Source organism: Leopardus geoffroyi, chromosome B1 (genome assembly GCF_018350155.1).
Source record: "Leopardus geoffroyi isolate Oge1 chromosome B1, O.geoffroyi_Oge1_pat1.0, whole genome shotgun sequence".
NCBI lineage: Eukaryota > Metazoa > Chordata > Mammalia > Carnivora > Felidae > Leopardus > Leopardus geoffroyi.
In genome coordinates, this window is record NC_059327.1 from 205233251 (window position 1) to 205259053 (window position 25803).

General features: G+C 65.6%; 1 protein-coding gene and 1 long non-coding RNA gene across 10 annotated transcripts in view; one reads left to right on the forward strand and one right to left on the reverse strand.

The window, feature by feature from the left end:
- Positions 1–7401, reverse strand: part of LOC123596296 — an 18816-nt gene extending 11415 nt beyond the window's left edge. The window contains exon 1 of the long non-coding RNA XR_006711652.1: positions 7294–7401. This is a non-coding gene — a long non-coding RNA (uncharacterized LOC123596296). The remainder of the gene's footprint in view (positions 1–7293) is intronic.
- CTBP1 (C-terminal binding protein 1) overlaps positions 1–25585 on the forward strand; it is a 26711-nt gene extending 1126 nt beyond the window's left edge. For 2 of the 9 annotated variants that reach the window (XM_045474845.1, XM_045474847.1), the window contains exons 2-10: positions 8391–8586; positions 10026–10180; positions 17745–17889; positions 19018–19224; positions 20896–21110; positions 22760–22890; positions 23524–23651; positions 24169–24286; positions 24651–25585. In XM_045474845.1, coding sequence (XP_045330801.1) covers positions 8580–8586; positions 10026–10180; positions 17745–17889; positions 19018–19224; positions 20896–21110; positions 22760–22890; positions 23524–23651; positions 24169–24286; positions 24651–24837 — 1293 coding nt within the window. In that variant the 5' untranslated portion in view covers positions 8391–8579 and the 3' untranslated portion in view covers positions 24838–25585. Of the gene's footprint in view, positions 1–7584; positions 7603–7998; positions 8244–8390; positions 8587–10025; positions 10181–17744; positions 17890–19017; positions 19225–20895; positions 21111–22759; positions 22891–23523; positions 23652–24168; positions 24287–24650 lie in introns of those variants that run through there. The other 7 variants (XM_045474849.1, XM_045474851.1, XM_045474848.1 and 4 more) reach the window with 6 other exon arrangements.
- Positions 25586–25803: the final 218 nt, after the last annotated feature.

Here is a 25803-nt window from a genome sequence, read left to right on the forward strand (position 1 = left end):
GTGGCCCTCAGCCAGCAGCCTGGGGCGCGGGCTTCCCCAACCGAGCAGCCTGCGCGCTGCACTCACTCCTCTGAGCCAGTCTGTTCCACCGTAGTACGTCAAGAGGTGTGGACCCCATTCAGTTTGTCATAGGCACCTCTTTTCCCCTTTGCACTTATAAAGGTGTCAGAAACCAGCATCCGGGCAGGTGCTCTAGACAACCGAGCAGGGCCTTGCCCCCCATTTTTCCCACTGGGGACCCTGGGTCTGGGGCTGTAGGGGAGCAGGGCAGCTTGGGGACACTCCTGGGTGGGCGCTGGTTTGGTCGCCGTCTCAGTGCCTGGTGCCCCCTGTTGAACCCAAGTGTAGGGGGCCATCTTGCAGTTCCCGGTCAACTCCAGCCTTCAGCCGCCGGGGCCTGGGGCCTTCTCTGGAGTGGGTCCAGCAGGGGAGGGGCCAGGCTGGGTGGGCCAGGGAGCCGCCCCTCCTCCTCCCCTCTGCCGTTGGAACCTTGGGGGCACTGGCTCCCTGAGGCCTGTGGGAGGGAGACTACAACCACACCTGAGCCAGGAGTTGGAGGCTAGATCTTTCTGTGGCTGGGTGCCCTGCCCGGCCCTCTGCCTGTGTGCGGAGAAATGAGGGCACCACCTCTGGGCATGCCCGGAAGGACAGCCTTGAAGCTGGCAGCGGCTTAAGCCGGGAACCTGGCCAGCGGCCAGACCCCTTTATAGTGATCATTTTCCCCGTGCTTTGTTTAGGACAGATTAACCTCTGGTTGGGGGAGGGGGGGCCACTTGTCACCCAGAAGTGGAACAAGATTGGCTTTCTCTGGTTAGTCTGAATCGAGCAGTCAGAGGTGAAGTCCTCACCCAGCTCCCACTTCTGGGGGTGGCTGGAGAATTAGGTCGCAGATGGGGGGAGGGCCACATCCCCTTTTCCTACCTGGTTTCCCCTTTTCCAGGATCCGCCCTCTCCTTCAAGAGCAGCGACTTCATTTGTATAAAAATGTACACCAGAGAGTGCTCTGTAGCTGCTGGCCTCCAGCATGGCCGACATTTGAGGCACAGGGAGCGTTGCACACGCGCCCTGCGGGTCAGTGCAGGCCACCCACTCTTGGTGTGGGGTGGCATCCCCGAGGTTCTTAGGGGAGTGACCAGAGAGGAGCAGGGCACAGACCTAGCCCGTCCCTGGGGGCATTCCGGCCGAGCTCCTGCCGGGTGTGTGGTCTTGAGCTTGTCGTGTGCTCTGCTTGTGTGCGTCTGTCAGGTGGGGATGGCGGTGTGAGGCCATGTGGGATCATGAGTGAGCACCTGTTAAGTGTTGGGGACGGGTCTAGGAGACAGGATGGGGCCAGGGCCAGGGTGAGGGGCGGGGCAGGACAGGCCTGGGGACAGAGCAGGGTCCTGGGGCAGTGCCGCCTTGTGCTGTGTGCCCGCCCTGCTGTCCCTGCTGTCCCTGGATGTCAGCCTGGCGATGTGTGTGCTCTGGGGTTCACCTTCTGTCCACCCTAGAGCTTCAGGACTGTGCCACAGGGGGCCGTGGGGGGCCTGCTGGACCCCGGCTTTGGTCTGCTCCCCCTCCGTGCGGCTCCCACTGGTGCCCGCTGTGTGTGCCGGCCCTGGAGCTCCACTTCCTGCGGGGGCCGGCCGTTGTGTTCCACGGTCGCTCCAGGGTTCCTGTCTGTCGGGTTTTATCACCACCCCTGAGCGCGGGGTTTGGTTTGGGTGTCTCTGCGAGGCCTCTTGAGGGACGCGCGCTCGGGGCTGCACGTTTCCCGCCCCACGCACGTGTGTCCTGTTCAGCCTGTCTCGGGCTGTTGGTGCACCTCCAGCCTGGCCCGCTGTGGCGGGTTGCTCTCTGTTCTCTCCGTTTCTGAGAAATGGACTTGTGGTAGGGGTGACCTGTCTCAGCCCCTGTCCATCCTCTCCCCTGACTGCATTTGGGGTTTCCTTCCTGCCTCTTTTCTTCAGCTCGAGGACACTTGGGGGTGGGGGGCTGGGAGCACGGAGCTGGGCCTGGGGCTGGTGTCGCCTGCCCTGCTGAGGTCCCGCTGACTGTCCTGGGGCAGGGCCCGGTTCTTGGCGCTCAGCCCCGAGGGCCCCATGTTCTGGGGAGCTGGAGCCACCCCTGTCTGGAACCTCAGGGCAGAGATGAACGACCGTCTGCAGGAGGAGGGTCCTTGGGTTCGGAGGCGGGTCTGGCCTTGGCTCCCCCCTAACCCGGTGGAAGCCGAAGATCGGCGGGGGCTTCCTTCGGGCCAGCAGAACTGCCCGTGCCCGTGCCTTTGGGGCGTTGCCGGTCCAGTAGCCGGAGCACAGCTTGTGGCCGCCGCCCGGGGCTCCTGGGTGTGGAGGACGCGGTCAAAGGCTAGCGCGTCTCCTGGTTTCCCTCCGTCGGTGGCGTGAAGAAGGACCTGTGCGAGGCTCCGGGGGACGGGGGGGGGGGGGGGGGAGGTGTCTGCTGGCCCTGGCACCGCCGTCTGTGGGGTGGGGGGTGTCCACACCTCACTCGCCTCTGGTCCCCAGATGGGACTTCACATCTCCTGTCACTGCCGTCCCGGGAAGCTCAGCTGCGGACGGGTCACGGGCCGGCACTGGTGTGGCGCCCTGGGGGAAGGGGTCCCTGATGTCCCTGCCAGCCCTGGAGCCCGGCCGCAGACGGGCTGGACGGCCGCCGTGTACAGGAGCACTGTGCTCGGCGAGGTCGGGGGCGGGGTGGGGGTGGTGACAGCGTGGTAGGACTGGAAGCTGGGACGGTTGAGAAGAAATCCCAGCAGGTCTGGCGGGCGGGGGGCCGGGGTGGGGGGGCCGAGGCGGCGCTTTCTGGACCCTCCCCAGGCGTGGATTCCGGCCTGTATGGAGGCCGCGGTGCCGTCGACTTCGGTCCTCCTGCGTCTGTGACGTCCGTGTCCTGCAGCTTGGCCGGGTCTTGAAGGTGGCGGCTCCGCGTGGGGTGTCCCCAAAGCAGTTGTTGGATGCCACATGCGGAGGGGAGGGAAGGCCACCTTCCCTCCACTGCCAGCCAGCACCCTCTCTGCGACGGCGATCGGGTTCTCGTTTGTGGGATCCTGAAGCGTCACAAAGCCGCATAAAAGCACGAGAGAGGAGTATGTGGGACCGAGGCTCTTGGGGACAGGAGCGTGCCTCTGCCACGGTTTTAGTCCGCACGTGGGTGGTGGTCAGTGCCCTCGTGGGTTACGGTAAGTTGAGGGGGTGGCACAGCGTGTGCAGCTGACGGAGAGTCCAGCCACTGAAGTCTGCGAGGCCACTCTGCCCCACGGCCCCGCGTCGCCCGAGGGAACACCCTGGCCTGCGCGGGCTCGGGTCCTGCCAGGCCAGACACAGTCCCACCGTGGGAGCCGCCCTCCGCTCAGCCCGCAGCCCTGCCCCGGGCAGCGTGGCCAGGCCTGGGGCCTCTGGACCAGGACAGCCCAAGGAGGCTGCCGTCCGGAGGGGGCTGTTTGCTGGCCGCGGGCAGCCTGCTGTGGCTGAGGGTCCGGCTCTGTGGAGGAGGAAGGAAGGGCTGGCAGGGGCCAGGCAGCACCTGAGCGTCTCGGGGGTGTGACAGGCTCTGGGTCAGGGGCGCAGTGTCTCGGAGGCAGCATCTAGGACCAGGGGCCTGGCTGTGGCAGTGGGGAGACCTGGGGCCTGAGCGGAGTGGGGGGGGTATGGGAAGACGGCTTAGTCTCTGAGGCTGGAGAAGCGGCTGGAGTCCTGGGAGTGTGTTGTGGGTGTAGAGCAGGAAGTGCTTGTCAGAGTTGGCGGGGAGGATGGGGAGGGCCCGGGGTCCCAGCTCAGGTGTGCTGCGCCCAGAGTGGGCTAGGTTCTCCGGAAGCTGCTGTGGCTCGTCTGGAGAGGGCTGGACACCTCGGGTGTCCCCAGACCCCCGATCTCCCGAGAGTGACCCCCAGTGGAGAGCCGGGCCAAGGAGGCCAGGTCAAATCAAGCACAGCGGGGCTGGGGGTGGGGAGAGCAGGAGTGACTGCGGGGGGGGTGGGGCTGGGAGACAGGCCCCCAGAGCTCCACGCAGACACCTGTGGGAGGGGGTCTGGGGTGGGGGGTGACAGGCTCCTGGAGCTCCACGCAGACACCTGTGGAAGGGGCCCCTGGGACCTGTGGTCCCTTTTCTTGCCCCGTTCTCTTTCAGATGAGCTTTGAGGCCAGCTTCAGACTTCAGGGCGAGTACGAGGACAGGACAGAGAGCGTGTGCACCCCTGCACGCAGCTGCCCCGTGCCGGGTGGGGGTGTTCCCGCCGAGGTGCTGGTGTCACAGCTGGAGTCCCGCCCACCCCCCCCCCCCCAACCATGCTTTGTGCTGCGGCCTTGCTTACTGGCAACTGGCCGGCCAGCCTAGAACCGTGTGCCGACGAGCGTCGCGGCACTTGTGCTGGTGCTCACGCGTGCCTCTCCGCGGGGCCTGTGCCGTGTGGCGGCCAGCAGAGGCATCCGCTGCAGCTCAGCAGGTCCTCCACCCCCCTGTGCCCCCCGCTCCGGCCAGGGCTTCCTGAGTCACTAGCCGTGCTGACTGCTGCGTTTCCTCCACCGCCTGGCTGAGTTGCAGGGATGCAGATGCGCACCTGCGATCGTGGGGCCCGGTGTGGGTGCCGTCACCTCCCACTGCGGGCACCCAGCCCCCCAGAGCCACCGCCTCGGAGAGCGCAGCTCGTCACGTGCAGAGTAAAGCGGACGTGTGTGTCGGGCGGGCAGGCGGGCGCCGGAATCCACTCCCTCCCCGTGGGCTCACCGCCCGCCTGGCGCCCGTTAGGTGCCGAGGCGGGTGCCCGCAGATGCCCCTGTCCTGCTGACTCCGTAAGCCAGCCCGCATGTCGTCGGGAGTGGGACATCGGGGCCCGGCGGGGGCAGAAGGGAGCCCGGCAGTGTTGAGTACGGGGTCGGGCGGGCGCGGAAGCCCTGTGTCCCATGCTCCCAGACCCCCGTCGGGTCTCTGGGCCCCACCCCCGGTAGTCAGGCCCCGTCCCCCGGCGAGGGGCTCTCGGTACAAGAGCTGTTGCTGCCGTCTTGGAGCAGGGGACTCTCAGGAGCCTCCTGTGGGTCATCGTGGGATGGTCACCGGGAGGAAGGGGGTGGGGCAGAGGGACACGGGCAGGGCACCCACGGGGACCCTGGGGTCCACCCTGCTGGCCGTACTCTCTCCAGCTGTCCCTCGCCCATGGGGGCAGGAGGCCTGGCCTGGGGCTGCCGCGTGTAGGTGCCGGACACGCGTGTTTGGGGAGCTTGGGGCAGTGCGAGGTGGTCCGCCACGTAAGTAACTGGCCGGAAGGCGGTTTTGCTGCGGAAGAGCGAACGATAACCGTGGACCGTCCAGAGGTTTCCTTGACTGGTGGACGTTTGGTTTCATTTCCCTGTTGAGGGGGAGCGCCCCTTTCGCTGTTACGAAAGCTCAGCCCTCCTGATGGTCTCCCAGCCCCGCGGGGTCTGAGCCACGGGGGGCGTGTGGCGGGCGTGTGGCGGGGCGCCTGGAATTAGCGGCGGCGGGGACGTGCCGGTGCGTGCCAGCTGGCACCTCTTCCCGGCGCGCGGGCCACTCTTGGGGTCGAGCGCCTGTGGCACCAGCACCAGGCGAACCCGCACGCGCCAGTGCACACGCGTACTAACGTTTTTCCGTTTTACGGTAAGGTCTTCCTAATTTCGTTGTTCATTTTTCGCGTTTTATTTTGTCTTTTTTTTTTTTTTTTCAAGTTTATTGTTTTGAGAGAGAGTTTGTGTGCGTGGGGGAGGGGCAGGGAGAGAGGCAGAGAGAATCCCAGGCAGGGTGCGTGCTGCAGCCCATAGGCCAGTGCTGAGCTCGAACTCCCAAACTGTGAGATCATGACCTGAGCCGAAATCAAGAGTTGGTGCTGAACCGACTGAGCCGTCCAGGCACCCCGCATTTTGTCTTTTTTAATGAGCGTGTTTTAGTTTTTGTGATTTTATCATTTATGGCAAAACTGAATTCTAGAAAATTGGTTACACGGCAAAACTGCTCGAGAAAAGGTACTTCGGCGAGGAGAGCAGACACAGTTCGGGACCCCAGTGACCCTGGCCCTGTCCTTACTGCCGGCCCGCAAGGAACCTCCCCCCACCGCGTGTCCTCCCCAATCCTTTGCTGCGCCCTCTCTACCACCTCTGTGTCCTTGTGGCTCTCTAGTTGTTCTGAGCAGTGAGATCACTTAGGGGGGCTTCTCTCTGGCATTTTCTAGAAACGAGGTGGAAATGGTATTTTTTAACTCGAATGTCCCCTGGCACCAGCCTAGAAGCTTCCTGTAGTCGTGCGGCCTTGTTACTCTCTCCCGCACTGGACTTGGCTTCTTCTGCTGCTGGACTTGGGTCACCCTCCCCGGCCCCAGGCACCAGGCACTGAGACCCGTGGGGCACCGGGGCAGGCGGGAGCCAGGTTCGCCTTCATGGCTGTCTGTGTGGCCCGAGCCTGAAGTCACCACCCATCTGCACGTGGGGCCTGACTCGGGCTGGCCTTTGAGCCCCACGCCGGCTGGTGCTTCCCCGGGTGGGGCTCACACCTCTGCCCGTAGCGAGGTGGCCCGGAAACACACCCCGACCCCTTGAGGCTGCTCGAGGGTTTCTGAACCCAGGTCAGGTTTGGCAAAGCCACGCTTCCCTCTGAAATCATTTTCACAACAGAGGTTAGCAGTGGGCACGGGAGAATCCAGGGCGTGACGCCAGAGTGCCTGAGGCGTCTGGCTCAGCTCCCCAGGGGTGCGAGGGCACTCAGGACCCGTGTGTACAGGGCGTATGGCCCTGGGCCCCTCGGAGGACGTGCAGGCGTGCGGAAACACCGTCTGCCGAGAGCCACGCCGACCAGGGAGGATCCGGCCGGGGACACCCTGGGTGCTTTCAGGACTGAGGGGGAAGACTGCAGAAAGCCTAGTGGCTGCACGGTTGGCTGTGGCCCGTTCCAGCCCCCCCTCCCCTGCACTCGCTGACTGTGCGGGGCGAGGCAGGGCAGACAGGACGACCCCACTTGGCCAGGGAACGTGGGGATCCCGTGAGGCCTGGGAAGTGGTGCTTCGTCTGGGGCCAGTCGGGGCACTCGCCACCAGGGAGGCGCAGAAGTCCTGGGGAGGCCAGGCCAGCCAGACTCGAGGGCTCTGATTCAGCTGTCCTTGGTGGACACCTGTGTCCTTGGCAGCCAGCTTGCCGCCCCTGGCCCAGACGCCTCAGGCCCGCTGCTGGCCCCCTGCTCGTCTTCTGAAGGTCAAGGTCGAGGGTGAGGCTTGCCTCCCGGGGAGGTGGGGCGGGGTGGGGCGGGGCAGGCCTGGGTCTGGCCTTGCTGCTACCTCCTGCACCAGCCCTAGACTCCCGCTCCCCTGCCACCACGTGTCCCGGGGTTGCTGCAGGCTGGGTCCGGCCCGGTCGAGCCCAGTCAGCAAAGGTTCGGGTTGTAAGGCACATCCTCGCTCGGGGGCGGGGACAGGATATGGGTCAGAGGTCACACCTGCACAGACTAAAGGTGAGCAGACCCAGGAGGTGCTGTGGTCCAGCGTGGCCTTCTGGCACAGCCTAGGCTCGCGGGTCAGGACCACAGGGCACCCGCCTTGGTGCAGAAGTGGCGATCACAGCTAGAGTCTGGCAAGGGTGAGAGCCACGTGGGTCCCATGGGCCGCAGGTACGTCCCTGCTGTGGCCGGTCTGCCCGATGTCCCTGTGGCCGGCATCGGGCGGGGGACGAGTGCATCCGGTCCCTGCTCCGTGCTGGCCTCCCGAGGTGCCATCTGATCCCAAGGTTGACACCAGTGGTGTCGCGGGTCCTGGCCACCATGGCTCCCAGCCAGGCCTCGGGGCCACCCTGGCACACTGTCCCCATGCTGAGAGCAGGGGTCCTAAGCATCCATGCTCAGTCCCAGCTCTTGGCACGTCCTCAGCCCGTCCGTACAGGTGTGTGCCCAGGAGTGTGTCCTCAGTGTCCTGTCGGGGGGTGGGGGGGCCGTGCCTGAGTCGATGCCGGTGCCCGGGATGTGGCCTGTGGGGACTGGCAGAGGGGGCCTGGGGGACAGCCCCCGCCTGGGTCCTGTGTGGTGCAGGACAGTGGTGTCTGTGTCCCGGTCTGCATCCTGCGGTCCCCCTCTCGGTGGCCCCCTCAGAAGTCCACTCTCCCTGCACAGTCACAGAGGCCCAGGAGGCCGTTGGGAGCACGAGACAGAGGTTTGCAGGACTGGCGGCGGACTAGCCCCCAGGGCCCCGGCCTCGCACCTCGCGGACACTGGTAGCGCCTGGGGCGGGGTTCCCACGTGCCAGGAGGACCTTCAGGGTAAGCAGCGCGGCTCCTGGCCCTGGGCGGTCCCGGCCTGGCAGCCGCGGGCACAGAATCAAGGATGCAGTGTGGAATTTCCGGCGTCTGGGAGTCCTAGTTGGCCCTCGACGGTATTTTAACGTGTCTCTTGTGTTTAATTTTTAGTCAGACTTTGACCCCGGCGCAGGCTTCAGTGGTCGCCAAGGATCAGGAGCCTAAGAGCTTTGGTTCGAGACAATTAAAGACGTGGGATGAGGATCCAGTGACAGGACGCGGTTCTGCCGGGGGATTCTGAAGATAAAACGCTTTGAAAAGTCGAATTCATGGTCGTGGAAGCTGAGCCCATATTAAGAAATGTCAGGTTGGTCGGGGCTCCCGGAGTGTGAAGCAGCTGGAAACCAGGCCCTCTGCGACCGCGGTCACCCTGTCCGTTCGGCGCGTGCGGCGGGTCGGGACAGCCTCAGTGAGGCCCTGCGTGTGGTGGAGCGAGGGGGTTCCTCGGGGGGCCCAGCCCCCCCCCCCCCCGCCCCTGCCACGCCTCCCCAGGGCAGGTGGGCCAGGCCACAGGTCGATGCTGGGTTTGTTCTGGTCGTCCGCCCGCAAGCTCGGTCCCGGGTTGGGGAGTTGCCGCAGAAACCCAAGGCCTGTTCCGGCGCTGGCTGTGTGGTCGGGAGGCCGGGGCCTCCCTGGGTGAGGGGGCGTCATCCGGTCGGGGGTCCCGATGCTGCGTCTGGGCAGCCCTGCGGACTGGGCCTGCTCTCCAGCGGGCGGCGCCCTGGCATCGGCGGTGTCCGGGCCCGCAGGGGGGCCTTACAGCCTCAGAGCTCAGCTCGCGGGGGTGACGCCGGTCCGTGCTCGTCAGGACTTAGAGCTGAGGGACTCTGACGGCGGGCGTCTTCCAGGTCACTCGAGAACAGCGGCGAGGAGCCTCCGCTGGTAAAGTCAGTCTTCTAAGCGAGATCACCGTCCCAGCACGGCTGGAGACGTGAGCGGCGTCGGTGCGCGCGGCTCCGGGCCGTCTGGAAACCGCGCCTGTGCCGGGCCCCCCGGGGGCGGGAATCGCACCGCTCGCGGGGCAGGGAGGGAGGCAGCAGAGACGGGCTTCTGGCCCTGCAGACCCCGCTCTGAGCCACCCGCTGGGGCCGCCGCATCCAGGCGGCTCACGTAGGCGGCGCACTGGGGCCGTGGGCCTTCCCCGGGGCGAGTCTTCGTGAGGCCGTGGGGTGCGCGGGGCTGGTCCCGTCGCCTGGGAGGCCCTCCTGGATGAGGCGTAGTCCCCTCCTGTGTGGAAGGAGCGTCTGGCGATTCTGAGTCCCCTGCCGGGCAAGGTGGGGGCTCTGACCGCATCGCGGAGGTTTCACCCCCGACCCCTGCACGGTCCCTGCTCTTCAAATCTGCCAGCAGACGCGGTCCCTTCAGGGTTTCTGGGTAGCCACGCTGCCGCCACAGGCGGAAAAGAACGGATGCCATCACGAGGCCTGTGGCGCTGCGTCGGCGTGTCCCGGGGTCACAGTGGTGAAGACCGCGGCTGCCCCGGCGCCTCCACGTGTGTCTGCAGCCCTGAGCCCCATGGGGTGGTGACCGTCGGCGGGGTCCCTGCTCACTCGGGCGTCAGTGAGCTGTAGCAGACACTGGTTTGCTTCTCCCGGTGGCTCATAACCCTGGTTTGACAAAGTCCAGACGAGCAGACGTGGGAACTCTCGGGGCCTGTGCCGGGCTGCGGATGGTGGCGGGTGGCAGGGGGCTCGAGGTGTCAGTCGGGGCCGCCGCTGTGCTGAGCGTCCGCTCCTGTCTCCGCAGGCGTCCGACCCCCGATCATGAACGGGCCCATGCACCCCCGGCCCCTGGTAGCGCTGCTCGACGGCCGGGACTGCACGGTGGAGATGCCCATCCTGAAGGACGTGGCCACGGTGGCCTTCTGTGACGCACAGTCCACGCAGGAGATCCACGAGAAGGTAACGGCGCAGGGTGCTCGGGGGAGCGAGGAGGGCAGGAGGGTCCCTCAGGCGTGAGCCTCAGCGGCTCCCGGGCCACCAAGACACGTGCGGCCATCGTCACCCCACCCTGTCGGAGGCGGAGACGGCTACTGCTTGGCATCTCTAGCCGTTGCCATTGCGACCAGATGTTCCCAGAAAGCAGATCCGGGGGCCGCGGACATGGCAGACAGGACTGGGGGCCGGTGAGCTGCGTCATCCTGGTCCCACATTGGTCACCTGGGGCGTCCCGGGCTGGCGGCCAAGCATTTAGGCCTGGGGTGTCTGCTTCTGGACGTGGCTCCTGGAGGGCCTGCTGCGGGCAGCCCAGCCCTGGGTCTGGGTTGGGGCCCTGGTGACGTGATGGACGGGACGAAGCCGCCGTGCTCACGCCGCCCGCCACCCCCACATTGCCCGACGCGTCCGTGTCAAGCCTTGAGCTGGGCTGCCGGCGCCCCCACGCCGCTGCGCCTTGGGGGCCCGGCAGAGGCAACCGACAGTCCCCTGTAGGGGATGGCCCCGTCGGCCGAGCCACATGTCCTTCCCAGCAGCCGTTTTCTGCTGCGTGTCCGTCACAGAACCTGAGGGCCTGGGCAGACAGCCCCCACCCACAGAGAGAGAACCCATGGCTGTGGAAGAAAACCCACAGGGGCCGGGACACTGAGGGTGGGGCTGAGCGTGTGCGCTGCTGATAGAAACCTCAGGAACCTGGCAGGCCCGGGGGGGGGGGGGGGTGCAGGAGGGCCGTGACCAAGTGACAGCCTGCCACCGTCCAGGGCTGGCGGAGTGCCGCCCGCTGTGGGGCGTTCGCGGAGCAGCCCCTCTGGAGGAGGCACATGCTGTGACACCCCCACAGTGACCCCCCCCCCCCCCCCGGTGTGTATGCCAGAGGAGAGACCCTCCCGTCCCGACGGTCGGCGAGTTCGGCAGCGCCGGGGCAAGGCACATGGGGACTCGGGTGCCCAGGTGAGGAGCGTGGGGCCGAGTGGGGCTCTGCCCGCGTGACGGTCTGGCCTGTGGCCTGCCCGGGTGCTGGCCGCTTCAGTCACCACCAGGCGGAACCATGTGGCCGCACACACCCGTGCGTGTGGAACGATGGAGCTGGGAGGGCGACTGTGAACCTTCTGCTGTTCCAGACTAAAACTCTTAGTTCATTTTTTTACTTAAGGAATTTTTTTTCAGAGTTTTATTTTAGAGAGAGTGTGCACATGCAGGCGGGGAGGGGCAGAGAGAGACAGAGAGAGAGGGAGGGAGGGAGAATCCCAAGCAGGCTCCATGCTGTAAACACAGAGCCCGACGTGGGGCTCAAACACACAACCCTGAGGTCAAGGCCTGAGCCGAGTCAAGAGCCGGATGCTTAACTGACTGAGCCACCCAGGCGCCCCCAAAGCGTTTCGCTGAAAACTACAGCCCATATAGGGCATGAAACAGACCTACAGACGGAAATGTTTTAAAACCATAAGTGATAGTAAAGCAAGTTCTACCAATAAATTTGAACACTAACACAAAACGTGTTTTCTTTTAAAATTGTAATTTATCAAAACTATCTTGATAAGTTAACGTAAAACCCAGATAAGCAAGTCAGACACCCGGGGAGGGGCAGTGAGGGGCCTCAGCTCCACGGCGATTCCGCCCCACGCCCAGCACACAGACGCCGCAGCCACACGGCTCGGGAAGACGGGACGACGGGTACTCGCAGAGAAAAACGGCCTGGGATTTACGCTTTGGGTAGAAGAGAGCGTTGGGACCCGGCCAGTCAGAGCCTCGGCGAGACCTACGGGGCACCTGCTTGTGCAGCCGGCGGCTCGCGGCGGGAAGGCGGCACCCGAGAACTCGAATGCGCCCTTGGAAATCAAACACGCGAGTGGAAAAACTTAATTTTAATAGAAAGCTTGGAAGACACAGCCAAGGGGAGGCTGAAGGAGAGGTGGAAGAGGCGAGGCCACAGGAGAGCCTTGCAGACCCAAGGGCTCTCGGCTGGGCGTGCCCGCGTAGCTGCCACCCTCGGGAACCTCCCACTTCCCGGCGGAAACACACCTCCTTCCCCAGGCTTTGCTGCCGGGCATAGCCCGGGGACTAAGTCCAACCAGGAAGAGGTGACAGGCCTTGTGTGCAGAGCCGCCTTCCCTCTCTGTGGGCCGGAAACCACGTGTGATGGCTGGAGCCTGGGCAGCCACCTGGGAGTGGCAGAGCCACCAGACGGGAGCCCTGGACCCTGATGGCTGTGGAGCTGACACAGGGCCCCTGGACCACCTATCTGAGGGCTTTGGCTTGGAAGGGAAACGGCTTCTCTTCCACATCGCCGTGGATCAGGGAGTTAGTTCTACCTGCTTGTAACCAGCTGGATGTCGGATGTTACCTGAGTGTTACGGAGGAGAGACTGAACACATCACCGGATGTGATGAAGAAACCTTCCAGAGCTAAATGGAGACTCTGGCTCTCCTGCCGCGAACCCAGGACGAGTGTTGGGGGCCCGCAGGATGCTTTGCTGTTCAAGTGGCAGATCCCGCCACCAGCCCAACTCTGGGTACCTTAAAGCTTCTGGGAAAACCAGTTTTCAACCCAGGGTTGCACGTTGTCAGACCGCAGAGGCAGGGGCATTTTCTCAGTTACTCTTGGAAGCTCCTTAAAGACCGGCACCTGCAAAGCAGAGGGGCAATCCGGGGAGGAGGGGGGGCACGGCAGGTGGGAGGGTGCCGTCAGCCGGCCTGGAGCAGGAAGTCCCTGGGGGGCATCTCTGGGAGAGTGGGGCACCTGTAGGCGGCAATGTGGGGACACGTCAAGGAAGACGGCAAGGGCACAGGAAAAGTGTCTCGAGGGTCCTGGTCAAAAGTGAGGCTCCTGGCCCCCGGAGGGAGGTACCGGGGCCGCGTGAGAAGTGAGGGGGATGTCCAGGCAAATGCCGAGACGGTCTGTGCAGCGAGTGGTGCGTGGCGGGAGGTGGCTTCGGGCGGGAGTGGCCCAGCAGACAGTAGGGCTGTGTTGGTTCCCACTGAGAGGCCCCGGGGAGGCGGGGAGCATTTGGGAAGTGAGCCCAGGTACCCCGGGGCAGCCTCCCAGTTGAACGGCCTCGCGTGTGTACGTGTCCTGACGAAAGCAGGGGGGCTTCTGGAGGGGCTGACCTTCCCGTCCTGAGGTCAGGACAGAAGTGGCCGTGCTGAGTTCTGTGGAAAACGGGGCCGTGCAACAGAAAAGGTCGCTGCGTTGAAGAGCAGCGAAAACAGTCATGTGGCGAAAGAAAAGACAAGAGTGACAAACGGGTGGGTGTTTGCTGTACCCGAGACGGCTCACGCTGCCCTCCTCCGAGCGACAGGGACAAGACAAGTCCCAGCAGATGGGGGGCGGCGGAGGGTGCGTTTGGGCAAAAACAGTGAGCGCCGGGAAGCAGGTGACACTGTCCCCGCCCCCACGTTAGCCCGGCTCTGGCTGCACCCAGGGAGCATCGGGAGGTGTGAGGCGCCACGCCTGCTCAGCGGTGGCTGTGGCCGTGGCCGGCTTTGATGGTGCTTTGGCAGTTCTGTGAAAACCTGTCCCCTCTGGGCCTGCACGTGGCCCTTTGTCACAGGGAAACATCCCGTGACAACCATATAAAAGTGTGCTGGGGGCACCGTGTCACTGGCCCGCTTTTCTGAGCTTCAGCCTCACAAAATGAGTCACACCTTTGTGGACACAGAAAGTAAGTAAACCTGAAGTCCCGGGAAGCTTGCGCATGGTGTGTGTGTGTGTGTGTGTGTGTGTGTGTGTGTGTGTGTGTAAAGGAAGCGAGCGAGGCCTCCCCTCTGGGATGCAGGGAGGGGGCATGGTGGACCCCGCCAGTGCCTCCCAGCACACATCTTCCCAGCCAGCCGTTTGCCGCTCCCCTTCTGCGTGGTGCCCAGCGAGTGCCCTTCAGACCCTGCTGCTGCTGTGAGCACCCCGGGGCCCCTGGGCTGAGTTCATCCTGCAAGGCGGGCCCCCCGTACCCGTTCGGGGGCTAAAGACACGGTTCAGGCAGTAGCCTGGCCACACGGCTGGTGGAGGGGGATGTGAGTTGCCGGTGTCCGACTTACGGAGACAGACGTCCCCTCTGGGAGGTCGGTGTGGCACCTGGGGGTATCCCAGCCCCTTCGCGGTCACGAGAGGGAATGTGAGGGACTTCCAGGGCGCGTGGGCCTGGGGGCCGGGTGGAGCGTTGCGGTGGTCCTGGCCTGTGCCCGTCTGCACGGAGCTGCCGCGGCAGCGGGCTCTCCCCCCGCGGCTGGGCGAGGCCTCCCTGGCAGGGCCAGGGGCGGGTGGCCGCTGAGGACTGCAGCTTCCTGTTCTGAGAACTTCACCTGGTACTGCGTGGTTAAAATAGGCTCGGTGGAAAAAGGATTAAGACATGAAAAAATTTACCAAGAAACCTATGCGGCAGGTCACGCCGAGAAGTGCAAATTAAGGCTGAAACGACGGGTGTCCCTCCCACGTAGCATTTTACCCCCCGGACTGCCCGGCGCTGCGGGCTCGGTGCCGGTGCGGGGGTCGTAACCGCCAGGTGCGGCCGGAGCGGCGCCCGGAGCCCGGAAGAGGCCTCTCCAGCGGACCCACTGGTTTGCACTGCTAGGGACTTCTCTCAAGGCAGTCGTGGGTTTTACTGCAGCCAACAGTGGTCGTAACCCAGATGCCCCAACAGTAGGGAACGTCAGATCCTGGATCGTCCGTGTTGGGATGTAGCTCAGGACAGTGAAGGTCACGATTTGAAGACTTGCCTGCCGTGGTTAAATGCTCAAGATAGAAAGCCGGCCGCCTGCACGCACGCAAGCCTCTCCACCTGTCCACAGCTGAGCCTCGCTCTTCTCTGCAAGAGGCCCGCATGTGTCCAGCTGCCCCGGCCGGAGACCCCATCTCCCTCGGGAGCTCCCGTCCACAGTCCGTGTGTCCCTGAGCCCAGGGCTGCTCCTCCTGGCGCTGGCGCTGGCTTGCACGCATCTGGATCCCCAGTTCCGCTGCACGTCCGTGTCTGCCCACAGTGGGCACCGGCAGATCTGTCCCCTCGCCCCCACCCCTGCTGCCATGGCCATCCACATCTCCGGTCGGTGCAGCACAGCAGCCAGAGGACTCTTCCCAGGGTCTCGTTGGCCAAGGTCTGCCCTCTTGCCTCTGCCCCACAGCCCCGCATCCACTTCCCAGCCACCCTCCTCATGCGCTCCTAGTTAACCCTGTGTCCCCTAAGCACTCGCTGCTGCTCCCCTGTCACACATGGGTCCTTGCTTCCCTCTCACACCAGGGCCAGTCAAGGTGCCAGAAGTCTGTGCCCGTGCAGCCTGGACCTCCTTCCAGGAGTCCGGGGGCAGGAATCAGGATGTGGGCAGTGACCCATCCCATTTGTTCACACGTCAGCCTGGCACATCCTTGCCTCTAGGAGCTGAAATTCCTAGGATCTTCAGTGCAAGGAGCAGGAGCAGGGGCCCACAGCACCCTCAAGTCCGGGCCAGCCAGAGCTCACAGGACCAGGGACCCAGGCCGCCTCTGTCCTGCCTCAGTCATCTCTCCCTTGTCCCTTTTGGTGTGGTCCCCTACGGCCATGTCCCCCTGGCCACCTCAGCCGGCAGGAAAAGGGAGGCCATGCCAGCCTGAGAGAGTTGTCTGTATTTTGGGTTGCCATCTGTCCAGTGGAGGAAGGGACTGAGACAGGGTGGTTAGCAGCTTCACTGTGCCCCACACCCCACACGGGACACCTGCTCTACTCCACTGCCCACATCAGCCAGGAGTCTAGGCCGTCCTGGGTGCGGTCCCCCTCAGCTCATGCCTGGTGCCTTGCCGTCCAGCAGCCTGTGCACAGCCCACTGCTGGCCTCACTCGTCCTGGGGACTCAAGGTCAGCAGAGCCTGTGGTTGGCCTCCCTCCCCATGCAGGAGACCCAGAGTCAGCACAGGAAGCTCAGTCTGGGGGAAGACAGGGTGGCATGGTGCTGGAAGTCCCCAGTAGCCAGCGCACTTTTTTGAATTGGAGGTGTCTTGATTATAAAGCTTTCACGGCTATACCCTGTTAGGGTCCCTGAACTATGACATGCCCTGGATTACACCGTGTGTCTGGAGCATCGCCGGCCCAGAGATGGGACCTTGCGGCTCTTCCACCAACGTCCGGCTCTTGCCACGACAGCCCTTTAAGGCCGTGCTCGCGGCCCTGGGGCGCGGGTCCTGCTGCCCTCCTCGACCTGGGCCAAGCCCCCCAGAAACCAGGCGTCCCCGCCTCCTGTGTGGCTGCTGGGCACCCTGGGGGCTTCCAAGCGGGGTGCTGTGCACACTGGGAGCAACGCTACAGCGGCATGGGGTGTGGTCTGCACAGGCGCCGCTGAGTGAGGCGGGGCTTGGTCGGCATGGAATAGGCCTCGCGTGGGGTGTGGGCGTGGTCTGCACGGGCGCCGCCTAGTGAGGCGGGGCTTGGTCGGCAGGGGCCAGGCCTCTCGGGTGTGGGCGTGGTCTGCGCAGCGGCCCTGAGCGCTGTCTTCAGGGCTTATCCCCACCCGTGGAAAGCTCCACGCTTGCGCGGGCCCTGTGGGCGGGGCCGTGGGTGGAGCCCTAACTTTGGGGAGGGCCGCCCCCTTTGGGCGGTTTTGCAAGCGGAGTGGCGCGTCAGCCCGTGTCATCTAAACTCTGGGGAGGCAGGACACCGACATGCACCTGGGGCCTCACGCAGGGCAGCCCAGGCCACACACAGACAGGAGGACCCCGCCAGGGCAGGCGTCCAGGGCTGTCCCGGAGAGCCATGGCCATCTCCCCGGGAGGCCCGTGCTGGCTGCGGCTGCCCTGAATGCCCTGGGCCGCTCGCCGGCCAGCGGGAGCTGCAGGTACTGGGCAGACCTCGCCCACCTGAGCACCTGGAGAGGCGGGGCCCGTGCTGCCTGCGCCCAGGGCGAGGAGGGCGCGGCCCCCAGCGTCCCGTGCTGGCCCGGCAGCCGACGCCATCCGAGGGGCACGTCGCAGCCCCGCCGGCCCGGCCTTCCGCACAGCCGTCCTCCCTACGCAGGTGAAACGTCCTTTACCCGCAGTTGTTTATGGTCGTGGGGCCCCGTGTGCGCTTCTGCCACGATGATTTGTAGCTTCCTCGTGGGGTCGCTCCGGTCCCCGGTAGCAATTTGTCACGGCGGCCCTGCAGCTTTCCGCCACCCCCCACCCACCTCCGCAGGGTCTGGGGGTTTCGGATGCTGTGTGTCCTCCCAACGCCCAGCTTCCTCGTCTGTTTTACTGTCTGGTGCCCACAGGTAAGGTCAACCCGCTCCCCGTACAGTGCGTTCTCCTGGGCCTGCAGTTCATGGGGACTCCCAGATGAGACCGAGCAGAGTCAGCAGGGCCACACTGTGGTGACCTCAAATGTCACCGCAGCGGCTTCTGGCCTGAGAAGGCCGCAGGGCACAGAGGGGAGAACAGCGGGAAGCCCCTCGGACTGTCCCAGCCTGGGGCCAGGCTGGGGGTGGGGTGTTCCCCTCCCCCCACCCAGGGCGTCTGGGCTGGTTTGGGGGCAGCAGGCAGACCGGGGGCCCAGGTGGGGCCGGCATGTGACTGGCGGACGCCCTCCCTCTCGGCAGGTGCTGAATGAGGCGGTGGGGGCCCTGATGTACCACACCATCACGCTGACCAGGGAGGACCTGGAGAAGTTCAAAGCTCTTCGCATCATTGTTCGGATCGGCAGTGGTTTCGACAACATCGACATCAAGTCAGCTGGGGACTTAGGTAGGGCGGTTCCGGGCTCTTCCTTTGCAGCTTTCGTGCGTCCTTCCCTGGGCTGGATTTCATCACATCTGGTTTTGTCTGTGGGTTTTGCTTTACACCAAGAGTCCCTGCAGCTGCCTGTTTGGCTGGAGGTGACTCATGAGCCTGCTTTTGGGCTGCAGAGCCCCAGCCACTGGTCAAAGCAGCTTCCTCAGAAAGCCACGCGAGAGCACGTGTCCTCAGGCTCGTGGGCAGTGTGCGTTCTGATCTTGCCTCCCCGTGTGTCTACACCGGCCTCGTGGCCTCATCCAGCCAGGTCGTGCCTGGCCAGGGCCTGCGGTCAGAGGCAGTGCCCCCAGTGCCTGGTTGTGCCTGTCCTTTCCTCCGGGATGCGGCTGAAGGAACTTGTCAGAACGTTCCGGCATCTCTGCCTGCCGCAGAGTCGTGGTGGGGTTTGCGTCACGCGTCCTGGAGTTTACTGTGCTCCCGTGGGCACGCTCATGCCCACCACTGGCTCACCTGGCCGAGCCCTCCCGCCCTGTTGTCACCTGCCCCCAAGCAGCATGCCCGGGAGCGTCGCACCGTGGCCTGGGGGCTCCTTGGAGGCTCTGTCCCCGTGCACGGAGTCTGGCCTCACTCTGTTCCTCCGCCAGGGACAGTCAGAGCCGTGCCCTGTGCTTACCTTTCAAAGCCTGGCAGGTGGGCACTCGGAAGTCCCAGGACCTGGTCTGCTCTCCCAGGCAGCAGTTTTGTTCCCAGGTCTAGGGGACACGGTGGCTTGGGCCCCCTGCCCCCCACCAGCTCTTGCATTTCACGGTGGGCTGAGTTGTTTCTGGAACCCACCCTGGGCCTGTCCTGCAGCCCTGCCGGTGTGTTTGGCATCATGCTGGCATTTGGGGGAGCTCGAGGAGCTGCTCATCCGTTCACCAGGCGCCTCTAGAAGGTCAGATGGCCGGCAATCTGGGCGAGGTAGATGCCTGCCATGCCCCGTCCTGTCTGCCGCTGGACCCACAGGCAGCTTCTCCACGTGGCACGTAGCCAGGGTCTGCCCCCTAGCCTCCCACGATGGCCTGGGGACGCTCCTCTGGCCTTCCGTGAGGGCAGGGCCACGACTGGCCTTGGTGACCGCGCGTGCGTGTCTGTTCCCAGGCATCGCAGTCTGCAACGTGCCGGCGGCGTCTGTCGAGGAGACGGCCGACTCCACCATGTGCCACGTCCTCAACCTGTACCGCAGGACCACCTGGCTGCACCAGGCGCTGCGGGAAGGCACGCGGGTCCAGAGCGTCGAGCAGATCCGGGAAGTGGCTTCCGGAGCGGCCAGGATCCGTGGGGAGACCTTGGGCATCATAGGACTAGGTGAGCCAGTCTGTGTCCTTGCTCCTGGTGTTGGCGCGGCTGACCACGAGGCTGGGGCTTGGCGGTGCTGCCGGCCGGTCCCCCCGACCCGAGGGCGACTTCCCCCACGCAGGGCGGTTTCCAGGCTGGAGACAGCGTGGGGCTGATCCTCCCAGGAACAGCAGGTGTGGGTCACACGTACGCCAACATGGTTGCCCGTGGGGTCACACACAAACGCACGCCCACCACACTCAGACACGCTCGCCCTGTCCCCGCTCGGACCACGGCTAAGTGGCCGTGGCCTTCAGGTGAGGGCCAGGTGGCCCTTAACCCTGCTGTGGGTGGAGGGAGGTGGTTTACCTGCCACACAGGCAGCTGTCCGGGGTCCGTGATGTCCCTCTTCTCTTTCTTGTTTGCGACCCATTTCGCTACCCAAACTCGGGCTCCACCCACCTGGGAGGCCAGCACGGACGGGACCCCCTTGTCATGCTGCCTCCTGAGCTTCCCCTGGTTGGCCCGCATGGCCTCCCCGCCCCACAGAGGCAGCGCTGTGTGCAGTGTGGGGCAGTGCCACAGGGACGTCTGGGTATTGTCGATCGTGAGGACGCGCCTGTGTTAGGGCAGGTCGGGGTCGTCCGTGAGACACAGGCCTGTCTCCTCCGGCACAAATCGCCGTCCTGCTGAGATGGGCACGTGGACACCAGGACTGGTCCCCATGAGTGTCTCCCCCCTGCTGCCCCCACTGTTGTGAAGGCAGGGACGGCACCCTTTACCTGGGGCCCCAGGCGTGGGGTTTGTTGAAGGAGGATGGATGGGCAGCCAGTGTGCCTGGCCAGGTCGATTTGGGGGCTGCGTGATCTCGTTCGGCAGTGCTGTCGAGAGACTCTGACCTGGTGGGGCCGGGTGGGCCGAGTCTGACTTGGCAGAGGTGACCCGAGCAGCCCTTGCCCCGGCCCCCACTCAGGGGACTGTCTAAATGGCTCTCCGGGTGTCTGGGTGTGTGTCCGGCCCCACCGACCAGGCAGCGGGTGCCCTGTGGCTGAGTTACCTGGCCTCGTGGCACCGTGGGCAGCTGTTTGGGTGCGGCCGGCAGGACTGTTCTGCCCTGGTCTCACCTGGGGTCCCGGGGGTCCCGTCCCTTGGGCAGTCACCCTTCAGCAGGCAGGTGCGGGACCCCGCCCCCCACCATGGTGGCCTCAGGGAGTGTGGGCTGTTTCTCCCCTGCTCGCTTTCCTCATGGGTGTCCCCCTGCCCTGGGCCAGCCGGGGACTCCAGAGGGGCCCTGCGGTGCCGTGCGGGGTGCCCCCTGGCCTGCGGCACCGCTCCCTGAGACGTTGGGACCGTGGCCGCGCTGTCCTGGGCCTGGCTGCCCGGTGGCCCCACTGTGGCCAGGTCAGGGCTCCCTCCTGGGGTCCCGGAGTTAGTGGCTCCGAGCCCCTCTGGTCTCCCCCCTCCAGATGCAGGGGCCACCCTTCTGGTGCTGCGGCCCTCACCCTGTGCCTTCCCCAGGGACCCCCTCCAGCCCCCGCCCTCCTCTCTGAGCGCCCCGTCTTTAGCGTCTGGGAGCAGATGCCTGGGGGCGGACAGGGCCGTGCTCCCCACAGCGAGCGGCCCCGGGCACAGGGGAGACTGAGGCGGTGTGGGGGGTCGCTCAGCCTGCGGCCCCGGTGACGCCGAGTCTCGCCCTGCCAGGTCGCGTGGGGCAGGCGGTGGCACTTCGGGCCAAGGCCTTCGGCTTCAACGTGCTGTTCTACGACCCCTACCTGTCAGACGGCACGGAGCGGGCGCTGGGGCTGCAGCGGGTGAGCACCCTACAGGACCTGCTGTTCCACAGCGACTGCGTCAGCCTGCACTGCGGCCTCAACGAGCACAACCACCACCTCATCAACGACTTCACCGTCAAGCAGGTGGGCGCCCGCCACCCTCGTGCCCGTGCTCCTGGGGGAAGGGGAGAGCGAGGGTCGGGCCTGGGTGCCAGGGGTAGGGCGAGGGTCGGGGCCCATGTTCCCAGGGTCCTGGGGAAGGGCGAGGGTCAGGGCCTGGGTGCCGGCTGCCTGGGGGAGCGTGAAGGTCGGGGCCCGTGTTCCCAGGGTCCTGGGGAAGGGCAAGTGTTGGGGCCCGGGGTCCTGGGGTCCTGGGGGAGGGCAAGGATCGGGGCCTGGGTGCCAGGGGCCTGGGGGAGAGTGAGGGTCAGGGCCCGTGTTCCCTGGATCCTGGGGAAGGGCGAGGGTTGGGGCCTGGGTGCTGGGGGGCGGGCGAGGGTCGGGGCCTGGGTGCCGGGGGCCTGGGGGAGGGGGAGGGTCGGGGCCTGGGTTCCCGGTGGGTGGATTCCTGGCTGGAGACTCGCTTGCTAGGGAGTCATCCACACAGGCAGGCCTGTCTTCTGAGTCCCTGGTCCTGTCATCCCCACGCGTAGGGCAGACGCTACGCCCAGGGGTTTTGCGTTCTCCTGCGCTCTCTGCCTGTGCCACGTGCCTCAGTACCGTGTCTGCAGGGCGAAGCGTCCCTGGGGGCCGGGGGTGCCCGGACAGTGGCCATGAGGCGCACGGTGTCACCAGGGTTTCAGAACTGCCCTGGGTCAGGCCGGCGCTCGAGCTAGTGGCTGCCTCTCGCGGGCCAGGCCTTTCGAGTGCTTAGGCGCGTGCCTGTGTGTGGGATTTTCTGTGTCCGCTGCTCTGCCTGCCTTGCAGGTGTGTGCATGTATTTTTTTTGGGGGGGGGGTCACCCCTGCTGTCTGCCCCAGGCCCTGCAGTCCTGTGGGGAAGGCCGGGCACCTGGGGCTCCTCTCTGTCTCCAGCTGGTGGGTTTGGAGGGGGGAGGGAGGGGGCACAGGCATGGCCCTGGGGTACATCCCCGAGAACCAGGTGAGAAGCCGGGCCGGAGCCCCCCTGACCTGAAGGCTGGCCGTGCGAGCTTGGCGGGGCTGGTTTAGTTGGTGTGAACTCAGGGTCGTGGAAACCCTTCACCTCAGAGCAGGGTGGAGCCCCTCACCTTGGAGCAGCGGAGGGGGGCGTCTTCAGGGCAACCCTGAGGGCTTTTAGCAGAAGGAAGTGAGGCCGTGCGGGGGTAGAGCCCGTGCAGCCACAGCCCACCCTCGCCAACGGGGCTCCCTGGTGGGGCCGCTGCATTGAGGACCACGTCTCAGGGCTCCTGTCCGTCAGGCCAGCACCACAAGGTCCTGAAACCCCATCTTCCAGGTGTGTGCAGGGCTAGGAGCTCGGGCCACACCGTGTCCTGGATGCACCAGGTCCTTGCCAGGCACCACATGCAACCGGGGGGCTGGGCCAGGACACCCCACTGCTGTGGCAGGAGGCCAGCTGTGCGTTCCCCGGTCCTCCAGGTGGGGCGGGGCCCACACAGACCCCAAGCCCTCTGCCGGCCCGAGAGAGCTCCTGCTGGCCTGGGTGGGAAGAGGCCAAGTGCGAGGTCCCAGAGCCGGCCCCTCTGTGCCCCCTGGTCCTTGAGGCCCTTCCCCTGGGTGGGCGGGGCAAGGCAAGTGGAGAGGCCTCCGTGTTGATCATGTCGATTCGCTCCTGCTGTCCTTTGTGTCCCCCAGATGCGACAAGGCGCCTTCCTGGTGAACACAGCCCGGGGCGGGCTGGTCGACGAGAAGGCGCTGGCCCAGGCCCTGAAGGAGGGGCGGATCCGGGGCGCAGCCCTGGATGTGCACGAGTCGGAGCCGTTCAGGTGCCTCCTGGCGACACCGTGGGTGGTCCTTGGACAGCACGTCTCCCAACCGGGCCCCCACCCAGCCTCACGCCCCACGCTGGCGGCTGGCCGGAGTGGGGCCGGGCCTGCCACCACGCGTAGTCTCCAGGCCCCAGCCAAGGGTCCAAGGACACGGCGTCCTTGGGCTTGGTGTCCAGCCTGAGCTACTGCTCCAGGCGGGCTTGCCCCCGGGGCCCGGCCGGGTCTCAGTGGGCGTGTGACTGGTGCTGTAGGTGGGGAAGGGGAGGGCTCAGACCCGCGCTCCATGCCGAGCACTTCGGGGTGCCACGTCAGTGGGTTTGCCCAGGTGCACGAGGCAGCTGACCCTCGTGTGGCCGCGTCTATAGAGGCCCCGCACCGAGAAGCCGTTCTGGGTCGGCAGCTAGCCCCTGGTTTGTCAGCTTTGCCGGGAGGGCCTGGAGGCCCTGCGGCTCTGGGGACCAGCGCCCTCGCCTGCAGGGAGGGCGGGGGCAGCGTCCCCGCTGCTGTCAGGGGCCCGTGGGCAGGTTTGACCATCCTCGGGTCCCCTGGTCTGACACAGGGGTGAAGTGTGGGTCCAGGCAGGGTCAGGCACCCCCCACACTACCCTGACCTGCTCTGTGCCATTCGTAGCTTTAGCCAGGGCCCCCTGAAGGATGCGCCTAACCTGATCTGCACCCCCCACGCGGCCTGGTACAGCGAACAGGCCTCCATCGAGATGCGGGAGGAGGCGGCCCGGGAGATCCGGAGAGCCATCACAGGTGAGGGCTGCGGGCAGACCCTGGTGCGGCCCCTTCGGAGGCCTGCACCGCTGGGCCGCCAGAGGGACCTCTGCTCCCCGCCACTCGGGGCCGCGGAGCTGAGACGGACCTGCGCCAGGGCGGGTCCACACCCTTCCGCACCCTGCCAGGCCCCCAAGTGCAGAAGTCGGCGCTCGGCTTCCACACGGTGCTCCCCACACAGCCCTCGGGTCCTCCTCGCACAGCACGTTGACGATGCCCGGTCTCTGTCGCCCCTGTGGGAATTCGGCACGCGTGTCCTCCCTCACCCCGCGCTTAAAAAGTCTGGCTGTGCTTGTGAACCTGGGCTGGGCCTTTGCTGCCCTCCAAAATCCCTAGCCCCGGCAGAGAGCTAAGGGCACCGCTCGGTGCTGCGAGGTGACCGTACCCAGGACCCGCGCCTGCTGGGCCTGAGGGGAGGGAGGGACCCCGAGCCCCTGGGTCCTCGCTGCAGCCGCTGCACACGCACTGCCCTTCCTCCTTCCGCCGCATTTCCCAGGCCGGATCCCCGACAGCCTGAAGAACTGTGTCAATAAGGATCACCTGACAGCGGCCACCCACTGGGCCAGCATGGACCCGGCTGTGGTGCACCCTGAGCTCAACGGGGCCGCCTACAGGTGAGCGGGGGCGGGGACACAACACTTCCGTGATGACTGTGGGTGGGGCAGGGGCGTGGGGGGCCCCCAGGCCTGGACGTGCATGCTGGCTTGGGCCCCAGTGGAGCAGAAGGGCAGGGCGCGGGAGACCGAGCGGGATGGCCTTTCCGGCCTGGAGGCGCCAGACACGTGGGCAGAGACCACCCTGGAATCGGGAGCGAGGGGAGGAGTCGGGGCGGGGAGGGGTCCTGCTAGGCGGGGCCTTTGGGAGCCGCCCCCCGCTTCCCTGGCCCTGTGCTGTGGGATCTGCAGCCGAGGGAGGGACCTGGCCCAGGCCCCGCCCCCCATCCCTGCTGCGAGCTTCACCTGCGGTCCTCCCCCCCAGCAGGTACCCGCCGGGCGTGGTGGGCGTGGCCCCCAGCGGCATCCCAACCGCCGTCGAAGGCATCGTCCCCAGCGCCATGTCCCTGTCCCACGGCCTGCCCCCTGTGTCCCACCCGCCCCACGCCCCTTCTCCCGGCCAAACCGTCAAGCCCGAGGCAGATAGAGACCACGCGAGTGACCAGTTGTAGCCCGGGCGGAGCTCTGCAGCCTTGGCGCCCTCGGACGGGGTGGTGGCGGAGGCGGCGTCTGCGAGGCCACAGCGCTCCAGAGACTGTCCGGGCGCCGCGCGGGCGAGAGGCCGCTCCGCCCTCCCCGCGTCCGCCGTAGTCGTCCTTCCCCGAGGGCCAGCCGCTGTCCTGTGTTCTTTGCGTCCTCGTTAAGCAAAAGAAGTTTAGTAGTTAATTCTATCATGAATGTTCTTGTCCGTGTACACAGTCTTTAGAACATCACAAAGGATCGGTTTGCTTAGCTGTCTACGGGGGAGAGCCCGAGGGGCCGTGCTCCGCAGGCCGGGCTGAGGCTGCGCCCGAACACACCCGCGACCAGGCAGTTGGGCAGACTTCTCAGGACAACGACTCCTTCCCGTTTTTCTTTCTACGCCACACAGTGCATTGTTTTTTCTACCTGCTTGTCTTATTTTTAGAATAATTTAGAGAAACAAAACAGAGGCTGTTTTTCCTCATTTTGGCATGAACCCCCTTGTTCCAAACGAAGATGGCGTTGTAAGTGGCTCGGAGAGAAGAGGAGGGTGTGGCGCACAGCGCGCTCCGGCCGTCGGCACCGGTCCCGGGACGTGAGGGCGCAGCGCCCTGGCCTGCGCGGGTGCCGTCCTGCTGACGTGGTAGGCTAGCAATATTTTGGTTAAAATCATGTTTGTGACTGTAACCATTTGTATGAATTATTTTAAAGAAATAAAAATCCCAGAAAGAGCCGGCAGGCCCAGCGTCTGTTTTGGTGGCTTTGCCTCGCGGGGACACCGGCGGGTCTCAGCCCTGGGGAGCCCCGGGGTGTGGGGGGGGGGGCGGTGGTCCTTGTTGCGGGGGCCGGGGGTGCAGGCGGACAAGGCCCCCTCTCTCCCGCGTGCCCCTGCCCCGGGCCGGCCTGGGACCTGGGACAAGAGCAGACGCCGTGACCTCTGCAGACACAAATTGCAC